This window comes from Ranitomeya imitator, chromosome 3 (genome assembly GCF_032444005.1).
Source record: "Ranitomeya imitator isolate aRanImi1 chromosome 3, aRanImi1.pri, whole genome shotgun sequence".
NCBI classification, from domain to species: Eukaryota; Metazoa; Chordata; class Amphibia; order Anura; family Dendrobatidae; genus Ranitomeya; species Ranitomeya imitator.
This window is the reverse complement of record NC_091284.1, coordinates 706,853,440-706,872,622: the sequence shown is the minus strand read 5'-3', so window position 1 is coordinate 706,872,622 and position 19,183 is coordinate 706,853,440. Positions and strand designations below refer to the sequence as shown.

General features: G+C 45.1%; 1 protein-coding gene across 2 annotated transcripts in view; it reads right to left on the bottom strand.

The window, feature by feature from the left end:
• Positions 1-18,159, bottom strand: part of LOC138670889 (electroneutral sodium bicarbonate exchanger 1) — a 346,456-nt gene extending 328,297 nt beyond the window's left edge. Inside the window, exon 1 of one of the 2 annotated variants that reach the window (XM_069758639.1) lies at positions 17,847-18,159. In XM_069758639.1, the coding sequence (XP_069614740.1) occupies positions 17,847-17,891 (45 nt within the window). In that variant the 5' untranslated portion in view covers positions 17,892-18,159. The remainder of the gene's footprint in view (positions 1-17,846) is intronic. The other variant, XM_069758640.1, reaches the window with a different exon arrangement.
• Positions 18,160-19,183: the final 1,024 nt, after the last annotated feature.

Genomic DNA, 19,183 nt, shown 5'->3' with positions numbered 1-19,183 from the left:
ATCTTCGAGTATGGTTGTTTTTTTTTCTTTTTAATCCAAGAACAAAGCACAGTGGGCAGGAGATTTCTATAAAACCCACTTTGCTCGAACGGCAAGACGCCACATCTTTGGCGCAGAGAAAATACATGGCATATCTACCCAAATTGTACACCCACACAAAATATATTTTATATATCTACTATTGTAAATGTTGCAGATTTTTCTTTCTACCTTCATGACTCTTTAGTCGCACTCTGCTTACAATCAAGCCAGAAACTTATTTAATGGAAAATTTTCTACATGCAGTAAAAGTGACATTTTGCTTCCTTTATGTAACGGGAAATAGTAAATTACTTTAGCTGTGCAAATCTTAAGTTTTATGGTGGCTACGCAGCTGTAGTTATATACACTATTGTTCAAAAGTTTAGGGTCACCCAGACAATTTTGTGTTTTCCATGGTAACTCATACTTTTATTAATCAAATGAGTTACCAAATGAATTGAAAATCTAGTCCAGACATTGACAAGGTTCGAAAAAAAGATTTTTATTTGAAATAATAATTTTTTCCTTCAAACTTTGCTTTCGTCAAAGAATGCTCCCTTTGCCGCAATTACAGCATTGCAGACCTTTGGCATTCTAGCAGTTAATTTTCTGAGGTAATTTGGAGAAATTTCACCCCATGCTTCCAGAAGCCCCTCCCACAAGTTGGTTTGGCTTGCCGGGCACTTTTTGGGTACCATACGGTCAAGCTGCTCCCACAACAGCTCAATGGGGCTGAGATCTGGTGACTGTGCTGGCCGCTCCATTACAGATAGAATACCAGCAGCCTGCTTCTTCCCTAAATAGTTCTTGCATAATTTGGAGGTGTGCTTTGGGTCATTGTCCTGTTGTAGGATGAAATTGGCTCCAATGAAGCGCTGTCCACAGGGTATGACATGGCGTTGCAAAATGGAGTGATAGCCTTCCTTTTTCAAAATCCCTTTTACTTGTACAAATCTCCCACTTTACCAGCACCAAAGCAACCCCAGATGATCACATTACCTCCACCATGCTTGACAGATGGCGTGAGTCACTCTTCCAGCATCTTTTCAGTTGTTCTGCATCTCAGAAATGTTCTTCTGTGTGATCCAAACACCTCAAACTTGGATTTGTCTGTCTATAACCCTTTTTTCCAATCTTCCTCTGTCCAAGGTCTGTGTTCTTTTGCCCATATTAATCTTTTCCTTTTATTACCCAGTCTCAGATATGGCTTTTTCTTTGCCACTCTGCCCTGAAGGCCAGCATCCCGGAGTCACCTCTTCACTGTAGATGTTGACATTGGTGTTTTGCGTGTACTATTTAATGAAGCTGCCAGTTGAGGACCTGTGAGGCGTCGATTTCTCAACCTACAGACTCTATTGCACTTGTCCTGTTGCTCAGTTGTGCAGCGGGGCCTCTCACCTCTCTTTCTACTCTGGTTAGAGCCTGTTTGTGCTCTCCTCTGAAGGGAGTAGTACACACCGTTGTAGGAAATCTTCAGTTTCTTGGCAATTTCTTACATAGAAAAGCCTTCATTTCTAAGAACAAGAATAGACAGTCGAGTTTCACATGGAAGTTCTTTTTTTTCTGGCCATTTTGAGGGTTTAATGGAACCAACAAATGTAATGCTCCAGATTCTCAACTACCGTAAAGGTACCTTCATACATAACGATATCGTAAACTATATCGTTGCTTTTTGTGACGTAGCAACGATATCGTTAAGGAAATCGTTCTGTGTGACAGCGACCAACGATCAGGCCCCTGCTGGGAGATCGTTGGTCGCTGAGGAAAGTCCAGAACTTTATTTTGTCGCTGGACTTCCCGTTGACATCGCTGGATCGGCGTGTGTGACACCGATCCAGCGATGTCTTCACTGGTAACCAGGGTAAACATCGGGTTACTAAGCGCAGGGCCACGCTTAGTAACCCGATGTTTACCCTGGTTACCAGCGTAAAAGTAAAAAAAAAAAAAACACTACATACTTACCTACCGCTGTCTGTCCCCGGCGCTCTGCTTCTCTGCACTCCTCCTGCACTGGCTGTGAGCGTCGGTCAGCCGGAAAGCAGAGCGGTGATGTCACCGCTCTGCTTTCCGGCCGCTGTGCTCACAGCCAGTGCAGGAGGAGTGCAGAGAAGCACTGTTTGTTTTTTTTACTTTTACGCTGGTAACCAGGGTAAACATCGGGTTACTAAGCGCGGCCCTGCGCTTAGTAACCCGATGTTTACCCTGGTTACCCGGGGACCTCGGGATCATTGGTCGCTGGAGAGCTGTCTGTGTGACAGCTCTCCAGCGACCAAACAGCGACGCTGCAGCGATCGACATCGTTGTCGGTATCGCTGCAGCGTCGCTGAGTGTGAAGGTACCTTAACTCAAAGGAAGGTCAGGTTTATAGGATCTCTAATCAGCCAAACTGCTTTCAGCTGTGCTAACATACTTGACAAGGGTTTTCAAGGGTATTCTAACCATCCATTAGCCTTCTTACACAGTTAGCAAACACTAAAGTACCATAAGAACACTGGAGTGATGGTTGTTGGAAATGGGCCTCTATACACCTCTACACACCTATGAAGGTATTGCATTACAAACCAGACATTTTGCAGCTAGAATAGTCATTTACCACATCAGCAATATATAGAGTGTATTTCTGAATCATTTAGGCTATGTGCACATGTTCAGGATTTCTCGCAGAAAATTCCTGAGAATTCCGGACATTTTCTGCAAGAAATTCGCAAGAAAACCGCATGTGTTTTTGCCGCGCTTTTGACGCGTTTTTGCCGCGTTTTTTTCCGGACACTTCCCAATGCATTTTGGAGTGGGAAATCCGCAAAAAAGACGGAAAATTAATGAACATGCTGCGTTTTTTGCCGCGATGCGTTTTTTTCACGGAAAAAAACGCATCATGTGCACAAAACATGCGGAATTCATTCTAAATGATGGGATGCTTATTGTATGCGTTTTTTTTGCGGTTTTATCGGGAAAAACCACGAAAAACCCGCGAAAAAAACGCAACGTGTGCACACAGCCTTAATGTTAGCTTCATTGGAAAAAAACTGTGCTTTTCTTTCAAAAATAAGGAAATTTATAAGTGACCCTAAACTTTTGAACGGTAGTGTATACTGGATGTATTGCAGATTTTCTCTCTCCATATTGGGCAGGCTCTTCCCATGTGATGTACGCTCCACACCAGAAATGAATGATAACTCTCACCCCTGCTACTCTCCTCTCATGAAGCCTTGCCGACAGAGAAAAAAATTACGTTGCAGTTGCATCCTCCTTCTCCTATTCTGTTTATTGACTTTTGGGGACTAAAAGGATGCCTGAATATGAGGGTATGTGCACACGTTGCGGATTTGGCTGCAGATATTTCTGCACAGAATCCGCATCTCTGGGCAGAAAACGCAGGCCAAAATGGTTGCAGATTTAATGCGGAATTGATGTGGATTTCTTGCGGATTGTCTTGCGTTTTTTGATGTGCGGATTTGCCTTACTCAATAGGTGCAGAAAAGCTGCGTTTCCACACAAAGAATTGACATCTGCGGAAAATAAACTGCTGAGTTTCTGTGCAGAATTTTCTGCAGCATGTGTGCAGCGGTTTTTGCTTTCCATAGGTTTACATGGTACTGTACATCGCATGGAAATCTGCTGCGGATCCGCAGGGCCAAATCCGCAAAGAGTGCACATACCCTTAAAGAGAATATGCAAATTGCTGACCTACCTTTCATTTAGGTAATAAGGAAAGATTTGGCAAAAACAACACTAATCAGCTATAATTAGCTTTGGCAGCCTCCAGAAGTGAGTACAAAGGACAGAGCTGCAAAGCACAATTCCATTCAGTGTGTAGCTGTGGTCCGGTCCGATAGGTGTCGCGATCTGGTCCGAGGCCTCCCATCTTCTTACGATGACGTCCTCTTCTTGTATTCATGCTCCGGCGCAAGTGTACTGTGTCTGCCCTGGTGAGGGCAGAGCAAAGTACTGCAGTGCGCAGGCACCGGCCCTCTCTGATCTTTCCCGGCGCCTGCGCACTGCAGTACTGTGCTCTGGCCTCAACAGGGCAGACAAAGTACGCCTGCGCTGGAGCTACAGTGTGAAGACAAGAAGAGGACGTCATCATAAGAAGATAGGAGGCCCCGGACCGGACCGCGCCGCCCATCGGACCAGAACTGCAGCAGGACCGCCCCTGGGTGAGTATAATCTAACTTTTTTTTCTTATCTTTCAGGATACATCGGGGGCTTATCTACAGCATTCCAGAATGCTGCAGATAAGCCCCTGATGCTGGTGGGCTTAGCTCACCTTCCATTTTGGGGGTGACAGGTTCCCTTTGAAGGATACATATTTGCGACTAATTTTTCTCTCCATCTGCTAAAAATTAAGACACTTCTGCTCACTTATTTTACTTTCTTGTTTACAGACGAATTCAATAAAAAATGTACATAATTAAAAAATGAAGAAACTTTGCTAATAGTTACTAATAACATTTTTCTACTTTCTCGATCTACAGATTACCGCACGCATTTGAAAACCCCCCCCATGAGTGATGCCATTTTAAAAACAGTGCCCCTCAAAAGATTCACAATTGCTGTCAGGTAGTTTATTAACCGTTCAGGTGCTTTTCAGGAACTAATGCAAAGTGGAATGACAGGAAAGAAAAAATATTTGTGCCACCTAATTGTTGGTAACTTCTGAACAGATCACTACAGCGGGCAAACTCTAAGGCCATCATTTGGCTGTGAATTGCGATGGCAAACATCGTGACCAGTGTCACAATCTCAGGGTGCCGATGGGGTTAAATCTGGAGTCCCCGATATGGATGCCATAGTCATTATTTACAGCAGCATCAAAGGGGTTAAACGGCCATGGTGGATGTCAGCACAGATTGTGGCTGATGCATCAGGGTGTCAGATATACAGTAGTGTACAGCTGCTGCATTTTCACCCATAGGGGGCGCTATTCCCTTATAGCTCAGGTCAGTAAAAAGACCTATGGCTGGTCACTAAGGGGTTTAAAAAATGGGCGCAAATTTAACCCCTTTCTGACATCGGACGTACTATCCCGTCGAGGTGGGGTGGGCCCCTATGACCACGGACGGGATAGTACGTCCAGCGCGATCGGCGGCGCTCACGGGGGGAGCGCGGCCGATCGCGGCCGGGTGTCAGCTGCCTATCACAGCTGACATCCGGCACTATGTGCCAGGAGCGGTCACGGACCGCCCCCGGCACATTAACCCCTGGCACACCGCGATCAAAGATGATCGCGATGTGCCGGCGGTGCAGGGAAGCATCGCGCAGGGAGGGGGCTCCCTGCGGGCTTCCCTTAGCCCCCCGCTGCAACGCGATGTGATCGCGTTGCTGCGAGGGTCTTACCTCCCTCTCTGCCTGCTCCAGACCCGGATCCAAGATGGCCGCGGATCCGGGTCCTGCAGGGAGGGAGGTGGCTTCACAGAGCCTGCTCAGAGCAGGCACTGTGAAGCAGCCTGCACTGCTATCAGATCGGTGATCTGACAGAGTGCTGTGCACACTGTCAGATCACTGATCTGTGATGTCCCCCTCTGGGACAAAGTAAAAAAGTTAAAAAAAAAATTTCCAAATGTAAAAAAAAATTAAAAAAAATATTCCTAAATAATGAAAAAAAAAAATATTATTCCCATAAATACATTTCTCCCATAAATACATTATCTAAATAAAATAAAACAATAAAAGTACATATATTTAGTATCGCCGCGTCCGTAACGGCCCGACCTATAAAACTGGCCCACTAGTTAACCCATTCAGTAAACACCGTAAGAAAAAAAAAACGAGGCAAAAAACAACGCTTTATTATCATACCGCCGAACAAAAAGTGGAATAACACGCGATCAAAAGGACAGATATAAATTACCATGGTACCGCTGAAAGCGTCATCTTGTCCCGCAAAAAACGAGCCGCCATACAGCATCAAAACCAAAAAAATAAAAAAGTTATAGTCCTGAGAATAAAGCGATAACAAAATAATTATTTTTTCTATAAAATAGTTTTTATCGTATAAAAGCGCCAAAACATAAAAAAATGATATAAATGAGGTGTCGCTGTAATCGTACTGACCCGAAGAATAAAACTGCTTTATCAATTTTACCAAACGCGGAACGGTATAAACGCCTCCCCCAAAAGAAATTCATGAATAGCTGGTTTTTGGTCATTCTGCCTCACAAAAATCGGAATAAAAAGCGATCAAAGAATGTCACGTGCCCGAAAATGTTACCAATAAAAACGTCAACTCGTCCCGCAAAAAACAAGACCTCACATGACTCTGTGGACCAAAATATGGAAAAATTATAGCTCTCAAAATGTGGTAACGCAAAAAATATTTTTTGCAATAAAAAGCGTCTTTCAGTGTGTGACGGCTGCCAATCATAAAAATCCGCTAAAAAACCCACTATAAAAGTAAATCAAACCCCCCTTCATCACCCCCTTAGTTAGGGAAAAATTAAAAAAATGTATTTATTTCCATTTTCCCATTAGGGCTAGGGCTAGGGTTAGGGCTAGGGTTAGGGCTACAGTTTGGGTTGGGGCTAAAGTTACAGTTAGGGTTTAGATTACATTTACAGTTGGGAATAGGGTTGGGATTAGGGTTAGGGGTGTGTCAGGGTTAGAGGTGTGGTTAGGGTTAACGTTGGAATTAGGGTTAGGGGAGTGTTTGGATTAGGGTTTCAGTTATAATTGGGGGGTTTCCACTGTTTAGGCACATCAGGGGCTCTCCAAAAGCGACATGGCGTCTGATCTCAATTCCAGCCAATTCTGCGTTGAAAAAGTAAAACAGTGCTTCTTCCCTTCCGAGCTCTCCCGTGTGCCCAAACAGGGGTTTACCCCAACATATGGGGTATCAGCATACTCAGGACAAATAGGACAACAACTGTTGGGGTCCAATTTCTCCTGTTACCCTTGGGAAAATACAAAACTGGGGGCTAAAAAATAATTTTTGTGGGAAAAAAAAGATTTTTTATTTTTACGGCTCTGCGTTATAAACTGTAGTGAAACACTTGGGGGTTCAAAGTTCTCACAACACATCTAGATAAGTTTGTGGGGGGGTCTAGTTTCCAATATGGGGTCACTTGTGGGGGGTTTCTACTGTTTAGGTACATTAGGGGCTCTGCAAATGCAATGTGACACCTGCAGACCATTCCATCTAAGTCTGCATTCCAAATGGAGCTCCTTCCCTTCCGAGCCCTCCCATGCGCCCAAATAGTGGTTCCCCCCTCCCCCACATATGGGGTATCAGCGCACTCAGGACAAATTGGACAACAAATTTTGGGGTCCAATTTCTCCTGTTACCCTCGGGAAAATACAAAACTGGGGGCTAAAAAATAATTTTTGTGGAAAAAATTTTTGTTTTATTTTTACGGCTCTCCATTATAAACTTCTGTGAAGCCCTTGGTGGGTCAAAGCGCTCACCACACATCTAGATAAGTTCCTTAGGGGGTCTACTTTCCAAAATGGTGTCACTTGTGGGGGGTTTCAATGTTTAGGCACATCAGTGGCTCTCCAAACGCAACATGGCGTCTCATCTCAATTCCTGTCAATTTTGCATTGAAAAGTCAAACGGCGCTCCTTCCCTTCCGAGCTCTCCCATCCGCCCAAACAGTGGTTTATCCCCACATATGGGGTATCAGCGTACTCAGGTCATATTGTACAACAACTTTTGGGGTCCAATTTCTTCTCTTACCCTTGGAAAAATAAAAGATTGGGGGCGAAAAGATAATTTTTGTGAAAAATATGATTTTTTATTTTTACGGTTCTACATTATAAACTTCTGTGAAGCACTTGGTGGGTCAAAGTGCTCACCACACCTCTAGATAAGTTCCTTAGGGGGTCTACTTTCCAAAATGGTGTCACTTGTGGGGGGTTTCAATGTTTAGGCACATCAGTGGCTCTCCAAACGAAACATGGCGTCCCATCTCAATTCCAGTCAATTTTGCATTGAAAAGTCAAATGGCGCTCCTTCGCTTCCGAGCTGTGCCATGCGCCCAAACAGTGGTTTACCCCCACATGTGGGGTATTGGCGTACTCAGGACAAATTGTACAACAATGTTTGGGGTCCATTTTCTCCTGTTACCCTTGGTAAAATAAAACAAATTGAAGCTGAATTAAATTTTTTGTGAAAAAAAGTTAAATGTTCATTTTTATTTAAACATTCAAAAAATTCCTGCGAAGCACCAGAAGGGTTAATAAACTTCTTGAATGTGGTTTTGAGCACCTTGAGGGGTGTAGTTTTTAGAATGGTGTCACACTTGGGTATTTTCTATCATATAGACCCCTCAAAATGGCTTCAAATGAGATGTGGTCCCTAAAAAAAAAATGGTGTTGTAGAAATGAGAAATTGCTGGTCAACTTTTAACTCCCTAACAAAAAAAAATTTTGGTTCCAAAATTGTGCTGATGTAAAGTAGACATGTGGGAAATGTTACTTATTAAGTATTTTGTGTGACATATCTCTGTGATTTAATTGCATAAAAATTCAAAGTTGGAAAATTGCGAAATATTCATAATTTTCGCCAAATTTCCGTTTTTTAACAAATAAACGCAGGTACTATCAAATAATTTTTACCATTGTCATGAAGTACAATATGTCGCGAGAAAACAATGTCAGATTCACTGGGATCCGTTGAAGCGTTCCAGAGTTATAACCTCATAAAGGGACAGTGGTCAGAATTGTAAAAATTGGCCCGGTCATTAAAGTGCAAACCACCCTTGGGGGTAAAGGGGTTAAAAAAAGAATAAGGCGCAAATGAAAAACATCAAAAACTAGACCAAAAAAAACGGGAAAATGCAAAAATGAAATTGAGCCCATAATTTAACCCTATAGTCAATTCTTTTCTTTGTTGTAAACAGTTGTCAATTGACACATTCACCTGTGCTACCTCTTGCCATCACATGTACACATCTTATTCTTAGTTCCCTAATTATCTTACCTAACTATGATTATGGTGTATACATATAAAACAAATACATATGATGATCATGTCTTACTCAAGCCACCTGACCACTGCAGCCAATCACAAGCTGCAGTGCAGGTGCAGACACATCACTGGTGCAACCTGTGCGGCCACACAAGGACCCAGGAGGTAAGGGAGCCCATTTCTAATGCCAAAGCAGATGCACTTTTGCATTTTTAGGAGCACTTGGGCTGCAAAGGGCCAATATATAGTGTTCTTGCACACGGGCCCTTTTCTGCCTGTGTCTGCTGGTGCTGCAGTGGTCCTGTTGCTAGTGGAACAGTGACATCTCCTCTTCTTGTATCAGCACAGACCATGAAGTGTCTTGCGCTGGATGTAGGTGGTGATGGTACCTAGTCATCTTTTAGGATATGTGCATATGGTGTATTGTTCAGGCAAATTCAATCTGGAATCCGTCTGAAAAGGTGCTCAATAGTGATGGTCGAACGTGCACGGATAAGGTGCTTGTATATTGTTCATTCTCCCCTTGGTCGAGACTTTGTTTATACATGTGTATCCGGAATGTCAGTTTTTGTTAAATCTAAATTTATTCAGTGTATTTTCACAGCATTTCAACCTGACCACATGGATCACAGATCACGTGAGAAAACGTGGCCCACAAAATTAGATGAGGTGTTTGATGAGGACCCATTTGTGGTTTTTAACTCAAGAGATAAGGAGGATTCGGTCACTAAACTCAAACAGAAAAACATGGATGTGGTGGAATAAGGTGTTTCTTGAGCAGCATATAGCCAGAGGTCTTATACCCAGAGGCCTCTGCATTCAGGTGTTTCCCTCATTCACGATTGACGCTGAAAATTTACAAATAACAGTGGGAGGACCTCTCCAAGTTTTCTAGGGCTATATGGATTTACTGATTAAGTTAAATGAAACGTCTCTAAGAGAAGTGGAGACTGAGATAGTCTCCATTCATGATAGCCTTGTGAGCAAGCTAACTACAGAGGCAGCATCTAAACTCAATAAGGAACTTGACGGTGATTTCTTGAAGTGGGAGGAGATATTTCTTCGTTTTAGATGCCAATATCAGAGAGATATGTGAGATTTCGCAAGTAACCGAGTCTACAGGTGGAGGGAAAAAAAAAAAAAACAGGGACCTAATCAAGCTACACCCAAAATTCACCGCAACTCATTCTCATCCGCATCATGTATTGATGAGTAGTCATCTACTAGCAACCATTCTGGTTTCTGTCACAACCAGAGATTGGGACTGGGAAGACATGTTATCAAGAAGGGTAAAGCTCATATTAAGAGGAAACTGACTCCCCCCTCAATCAATGGAGAAAAAACCCAAGGCAAGGAATAACTTACAGGAAATAAACCTGTCCAACCATACATTATCCAGGGCCCAGATAGAGGTTCTCAGTTTGGGTTTGACCTTTGTTCCTACAAATATCTTCAACTTTTTTTTTTCAGCTATGAAGGATCTCCAATTATTCTTGAGGAAGGTCGTTTTACGCAAATTGCACACGAAATCAGCAGGTGCTGATAACTAGAGTTAAGTATGTTCAGGTTCCCTTTTATTCGGCAAGCTATAGTGCTTACCGAATAAGCCGCAGAGGGAACCTGGCTTCCTGAAACGTGCCGGCTGATCAGCGCCGCAGCTGCATGTGTCGCGGCTGTGTCACTGTCACAGCACATGCATGGAAAACCCAACAAACATTGCCGAATAAGAGGGAACCCGAACATATTCGCTTAACTAGTGATAACCTTAACACAACAATGGAACGGGAGCCCCTATCTATTCTGGAGGAACTTGAGAGTGAAAGCTCTCCTACTTCTAGAGGTACCTTTCCTACCTCTGTTGTGCCTATATCTACCACATCCCCCCCCCCCTTTCCCTATGCCTACAAATAGAGATATTCAATAAATTAGTTATAGAGGACCTTAAAACAATCCCTAGTAACAAAATATGGGTCAATCGCACTAGAGCACAGTGCAGCGCGCTTATGAACTTAAGTCAATACATAACGTAGTCATCAAAGCGGCGGGTAAGGCGGGGGGGAAATGTGGTCATCTGGCCAACAGTGATGTACAAAAAGGAATCCTTTTGCCAACTGAAAGATCGTGAGGCATACGTTTGATTCCCACAGAATCCAGTAGATAAGCTCTCGAGAACTTTATATGAGATTATTGATAGGGCTTTTACACAGGGCATCATCTCCAAAAAGATTTGTGAGGGCCTATGGGTCAAGAATCCGGTAGTCCGTACCTTTCACCGAAGATCCAGAAGGACCCCACTGTTCCCCCAGGACGTCTGGTTGTCTCCGACAATGAAGGGCTATGCGACCCAGTCTGTAAATTTATAGAACATTATTTGCACCCCATGGAGTAATTATATATGAGCATCAGACACCTGGATGGACTAGAGGCCGTGGAGTTTGTTGGTCCTAGAACTCTTACATTTTGTGTTGACACAATTTCTTTACTTTTAAGGACCGTTTTTCCTTCGACAACGCCAAACTGCGATGGCCAGTGGGAGAAGGTGATTTTCGGGAATTTTGCATGCGCCGAATCCAAGGCACAGTGCTTGTACAGATATATTGATGACATATTCATCATATGGCAGGGTTGTGAGCCGGGCCTTTGTGATTTCATCCATGAACTGAGCTAGAATAAACGCAACATAATGATGTATAAAATTGCCTTGACAGAGATGGAATTTTTAAACATGAAAATCATAGTAGATGCTACACGTACCATCCAGACTGATGTTTTCCAGAAAGAAACATCAGTCAATGCTCTACTACATGTAACATCTGCACATACATCCTCGACTATAGAAGCTGTCCCGACTGGACAGTTTTTGAGGATGAAAAGGGTTTGTTCATCGGATGAGATCTTTGAAGGTCAGGTTTGCGACGTCTATACGAGGTTTCACGAACGTTGTTACAGTAACAGGAGCATAAAAGAGGTCATCTTCGTGCCAGGAGGGCTTCACGTGACCAGCTGCTCAGTAGAATACCGACCAGTGTTAAGAAAGACCCACTTTTTAGGTTAATTTCGATCTATAACAATCAGTGGCAGAATATCCACCAGGTCTTACAGACAAACTGGTCGATACTCAAACAGCCTATCCTCAATCAAATTTTACCCGACCGCCTGCTCCTCACTGCCAGAAACTAAAGGACCTACTGGTTAGGAGTCACTATGTGGCCAACCCCTCTAACCCTTTTAGCACTGGGAGAGAGAGGTGGGGTTGTTATCCCTGTGAATCTTGTGTGGCATGTAGAAATATCACAAGTGCCACCTCCTTCTCCTCTTGACTGATGAGAGTAGGGACTACTGGATTACGTGCTACATTACATGTGGTACTATTCATGTTGTCTACAATGCCACATGCACTTGCAATCTAATTTATATAGAGCTCTCTTCATGGGAGTTCCGTATTAGGGCAACGGAGCATATGAGGGACATTATGGCAGCCAGAAACACGATTGACATCTCAGACTTGAAGACGATCCCTAGGCATTTCAAGCTGTGCCATGACTGCAACCTGGCCACATTACAAACACGCGGCATGGATTGGGTGCATTGCAGAATCAGAAGTGGTGATCTCAAAGGCGTCCTGGTACAGCTTGAGTGTCGCTGGATCGTCTCCCTGGGAACCACATCCCCTCACGGCCTTAATGAAAAATTGTCCTTTGTCTTCTTGTTATAAAAGATGTTGATGAACGTATTCATCCTCTCTCTTATTTTAATACTGTATGTTGTTCATGATTATAATTGCATTTATTATTTAGTACTTCATTCCTGCACTTATTTGATGGAGACCTTTCCATTTTGCTGAAGGAACACCCTGCGCTTTCTTCTCCCCCCTTTCCCTTCCCATCCACCTCTTCCATATTCTTTCCTTCCCCCTTTCCTCATTGCATTGTGACATCCACAGATGGCATTTGGAGGATCATCTTGGATACCAGCAATTACACACGTCGGTCATAGACCCTAGGATATTGTCTCTTTATATTCTCATGCCATGTCTCTTGTCTTATCGTTTTTCCCGTGGAGTATGTATATTAGTGACTGTTATTCTTTGCTAACATACTTGTATTTTCTATATATTTACCATGTATGTTGGTTAATATTTGTCCCCACCTTAAAGGCCCCCCGCCCCCAAGTCGAGATGGCTGTTGCACTGCGTGCATGCGCCGTGGTGCCTGCTCCTCTCACGTCTCCAAAGGCATCCTGCTGGCCCAGTGCGGGTCACTGGCGTAACAGGAATTTTTTCCTTTGACCCGTGTAAGGGGTGTACAAGGACAGGTTTGTGCCCCACTTCTCTCGCCCGTGTTTCTACACCTCTGAGAAGCTGGTACTTTTAATATGTCTTATAATGCTGTTATATTGTGTATGTCCGATATGTGGTACGTGTATTTTAAAATTGCTATACTATGTAATGTGCTGAATATATATATATATATATATATATATATATATATATATATATATATATATATATATATATATATATATATATTTATTTATTTTTTTCCCCCTGTATTGTGTAGATGTGGAAAAAGAGTGAGATACAGTTTTAGCCCTCTGGGGAAGAGGGGGGCACAATAAGGCCGGGATCACACACAGCGAGATACGGCCGAGACTCGCAGGTTAAAACCAAGCTTTGGCACCGGCACTCCAGAGCGGAGCGTGCGGTCGCATAGCAATACATGGAGCCGCACGCTCCACTCCGGAGTGCCGGAGCCAGAGCTTGTTTTTAACCTGCGAGACTCGGTCGTATATATCGCTGTAGTGTGACTCCGGCCTAAGAGTTAGATATAACAATAGGATCTAGTTAGTTAAAAGGGGCCAAATGGGCGTAAGCTGGGGGAACTTCCTGAAGCTAGTCAGAGAAGGCTGAGAGCCAGGACAGGGCAGTTGTGTCCCCCAACTTTCAAGCTGGAAGCCAGGCCGTCCAAGGCCTATGGGCTGATAGTCACTTGGTGGTGGAGGAATACATGGCAGCATGAAGATGGTAGCAGACCGAGAAGGACCCTAATGTGCAAGTAATTGGACCACCAAGTGCACCATAGAAGGGACTATATGTTTATGAGATGGATGACCAGGGTGTGCCTGTACAGCCACCCTCAGCCACGACTAACCCCCTGGCTTCCCTTTCACCCACACCGATGCCTGAATTGCCTAAAAAACAGGCAATCGCTGCATGTGTTGCGGCGTCGAACAGCCGCAAGACATGCAACCACAGACACTCAAACAAATTTTTCGAACACAACAAAAATTCTCACGGTGCTAGCAGTGATCTAATTGAGGTCACCGCAGTTCATCAGGCCACTCACAATGAGCTGCCAGTGGGAACCGCAGCTTCAGTGACCGGCGGTAATCTCTATGATGTCACCGCATGTCACTGAAGATGCGCTCTCAGCAGCTCATTGTCTTCTGGATTTCAGACTGGACGGTCGCATCATGCCACTGTTCAGTTTGAAATCCAGATGTAGCAGAGATGGATTACGGCATGGGACTGTATGGATTACCTTCTCGTCGGGACAGGTGAGGAATATAGTTATTATTTCTGGTGTTTTACAGGGGACATGGGCATCGGAGTATTATCTTCTTGTCGGTCAAGTGAGGAATATGGTTGTTCATTATGTTTTGCTTTTTTAGGTAGGAACCCAAGCCAATTTTCTTTTTATTTAATTCTTAATTTTACACAGGAGGTACACAGAGGCTACTGAATACAACTTCCATCATTGTTGCCTGGTCATCCTAATCTCAGGGAGACCAGGTGACAACGATAAGAACTGCCTTCAGCATGCGGCACCTGGGAACAGCTAACTGCACTGCTTTTCCCAGGCACCGGAACGTGTCACACGGACAGCAAACAGATATATGGATGTCACATCAGTACATACGGATGGCACATGGACATGAACATCAGATCTCACCAGTACTGATTTTTCCTGGGCAGGAATCACCAGGTTGTGAGAAGGAGGTCTTAAAGATAAACAACGCGGGCAATTTCAAGAAGCGGTCTTCTGCTTCCAGTTGGTACAAGTGCACCATGTAAGCGTACTCTAACAGATCCAAGCCCCTTGTGAACTTTTACTTTATGCATAGGAAAAAAATAAAAAAAAAACAGATGTGTGAGCTCAGCTTAGGCACATCTATATATATAATTGTCTAAGGGTTTTTCCGTCTGTCTGTCTGTCCTGGAAATCCCGCGTCTCTGATTGGTCGAGGCCGCCAGCGACGATGATGTCATAAAGGACGTAGACATCCCGCGTCTGATTGGTCGAGGCCGCCAGGCCTCGACCAATCAGCAACGGGCACAGCGACGATGATGTCATAAAGGATGTAGAAATCCCACGTTTCTGATTCAGCGACAGGCACAGTATCGACATAGATGTCATAATGGTTGCCATGGCGACGATGTCATAAAGGTTGCCTCGACCAATCAGCGACGGGCACAGTCTGCCGCGAATTCTGGAATCATCATTGTCCATATACTACGGGGACATGCATATTCTAGAAAACCCGATGCGTTAGAATCGGGCCACAATCTAGTATTATATAAACATTTAGTATTTTTAAAAGTTCTATGTTGAGATGACCATTTTAACAGAATCCTGGTATCAGGACTTAAACATATGGGGGTTCTCATAGCTGGCCTAATATTACTAAACTAAGCGAGTGACATTGCGCTTGGTGGCCTCTTAAAGTGCCATGCAGTGGGCTGGAAAACAGCTTAGTATACACGCCCTTTGTGTGAGCCCCCAAAACAATTCAACTGAACCAAAATCACATGATATTTTGCTGCCATTACAAAGGTTCGAGATATAGATAGCATGAAGCATTGGCCACCATTGCAAGCTGTTCAATTTCAGACTGAGCTTCAGCATAAAAAGTTATGTTGTGATGAAGAACACAAGATGGAGAACAGTCTTAATATCCCAATTAAACTGCCGGAAACATTTGTTTCCATGATATGAGCCATAAATTGTCATAACCTTATGATAATCAGGAATATTAAGCTATGTAGTATTTCTGGCCATTATGTGGTCCCATAAAAATGGCCAATAACAAAGCAGTCCATTTGTTATCACTGAACTCCAGCAGAACGAGTATATTTAGATACATTATATACACATCCATCCATCTAATGCAAACGAGGGCAATTATCATCTGGAAACAAAGCAAAAACCTAAGAGTCCTTGAAGAAAGATTCCTGAAGTGGCCAATAAAGCAGAGAGCCAGCAGGTCCGTGTGGAAACCATTTCATGGAGCGGACTAGGACTTGCTGTACACTCGGGAACAATGTACCAGGGTGGTCTTATCCACAAAGGACAACCTGAGGCCGGAGTGGGGGACATGTGGCTTGGTATGGGAGATAAACAACCTGGCCTAAGGGGACATCACCACCATCATGTCTGCTTGGCTATCTAGTGACAGGAACAGCAGGCAATATGCAGACCCCTGGTAACAAAACAGGTCAGGTGGGCTTTGTTCCGCACAAGCTCTCCATCTGTGAAGAGACATCTCCTGCAGCACAGAGAGCGACAACACCGGGCTCTCCAATGACCTCCACACAAGGTGACATTACCAAGAGGAACGCACAGGCCGCCGTGTACAGAACATGCCCCCAGCTCATCCCCAGCACCAACAGTGGACCTGCAGAGTATGCCCACACCTGAAGCAGGGTGCCATGGCCGCCAACAAAACAGCATACAACATGACAATTAGGAAACAACCAAATCCTGTACATGGGGCGGCTTCTAGATCACTTTCTGGGATTTATTCTCCATATTGACTAGGAAGCAGGCAGCGTCATCAAAATGGATCGCACTGGCAGGAAAACAAGAGTGGGCATCTCTGAAGGTCCCACACAAAGCAGGGCATTGTGTCTGCACATCTCACTGCCCACAGTGCCCAGCGTCTGCACTGCAGTACTTACTGATCCTCTCAGTACAGGACCCGATTTCTCATCACCCCTGCCCACATGCCCCACTGTGACATCACCTCTACCCTCATCACCCATACCCACATGCCCCACTGTACACATCACCTCTGCCCACAGTACAGATCACCCCTGCCCACATGTCCCACTGTGACATCACCTCTACCCTCATCACCCATACCCACATGCCCCAATGCACACATCACCTCTGCCCACAGTACAGATCACCCCTGCCCACATGCCCCACTGTGACATCACCTCTACCCTCATCACCCATACCCACATGCCCCACTGTGACATCACCTCTACCCTCATCACCCCTGCCCACATGCCCCACTGTGACATCACCTCTACCCTCATCACCCATACCCACATGCCCCACTGTACACATCACCTCTGCCCACAGTACAGATCACCCCTGCCCACATGCCCCACTGTGACATCACCTCTACCCTCATCACCCATACCCACATGCCCCATTGCACACATCACCTCTGCCCACAGTACAGATCACCCCTGCCCACATGTCCCACTGTGACATCACCTCTACCCTCATCACCCCTGCTCACATGCCCCACTGTACACATCACCTCTGCCCACAGTACAGATCACCCCTGCCCACATGCCCCATACCCACATGCCTCACTGCCCACCTCTACTTTACCCTCATCACCCCTGCCCACATGCCCCACTGTCCCCTGTACACATCACGGCTGCCCACTGCACTACCCACATGCCCCACTGTACACACGACCCTACCCACATCACCCCTGCCCACATGCCTGACTCTACACATGGCCCTAGCCTCATCTCCCCTGCCCTCTGCCCCTGTAATAGGCTTGCAGCACACATTTCTGCGTGGCAGGATGATGCACAGCCTGGAGACCCGTTGCCAGCATCTCTCCCTGGTGCCACCCCCAGCTCTGCACAGAGGGGGCATGCAGGCACCGTGCTGCTTACCTGGTAGCTGAGGGCACTCTCGGGCTCGCTGCTTCCTGCGGGCATGGCTGCCGCCTTGTTATAGCCGGAGCTGCTCCTGGTAATTGCTAATTCTCCTTCTGCTTGTGCTCGTGCAGAGAAGATGTCCTCCAGACTCCCATGGAATAGGAAGACGCTGCTGCTGTCACTGCTCAGGGCATAGTAGCTACAGCCGTGCCATCCGCGGGCAGCAGCGGTCACAGCAGCCGGAGCCCGGCCGGCACGATGGAGCTATGCAGGTGCAGCGGCGGCGAGCAGCAACATAGGGAATGACGATCCCGGCGCGTCCTGCTGCGAGGCGGAGGCGGGGCCGAGCATACTGACCACGCCCATCACACGCCTGATTGGTTCCAGCTGAACCTGTCACTCTCCGCTAAGTGATGGGCGCGTGTCACCTATTACCCAGGTGACAGCCGCGTCCTGCCCAGAGTGTCCGCACTGCCGGGGATGTGACACCCGCAACTAAAGGGTTAACTCATTTTTGCGACTTGTCGGTGTTGTTGCTGGGTTACATGACTGCAAGAACCAAGAGACTAAAGTCATAGTGACTTTCCGTGTGACCAGGGCCGGTTTTAGGCAAAGTGGGGCCCTGGGCAAAAGTTTAAAATGGGGCCCGGCCCAAATGCTCACATATTGCACATCACACATTCGGTGTTATTTACAAGCGCTGAGTTCAGGCCGCTACACGAGCGGTAAATCCGCGATAAGTCTGCAGCAAAAACGCAACGTTTTTGCCCTGCAGATTTATCAAATCCACTGTGGAAAAATCCACAGTGGACGATTCTACGTGTGCACGTACCCTAATAGATCACTAACAGATCACCATAAAGTATGTTATCAGTAGCACTTCTACAGTTTACACCGGCGATGTGCTGCTGAGAACAAGGATTTCTGTTCCCACATAAATAATCCAATCACTTGATGACTATGCTGCATTTTGCTTGTTTAGTATAATACACCTCATAGTACTCCGTATATTATAATGTGCACCACAGTCCTTCATATTGTAAAATGCACAACACATAGTCCTCCATATAATATAATATGCCCATAGTCCTCCATATAGTATAATACACTCCCTATAGTCCTCTATATAATAGAATACATTCCCCATAGTCTTCCATATAGTATAATACACTCCCCATAGTCCTCCATATAGTATATTACATTCCCCATAGGCCTCCATATAGTATAATACACTCCCATAGTCCTCCATATAGTATAATACACTCCCCATAGTCCTCCATATAGCACAATACACTCCTCATTGCCCTCTATATAGTATAAGGGTCTGTTTCCACGTGCAGGAAACGCTGCGT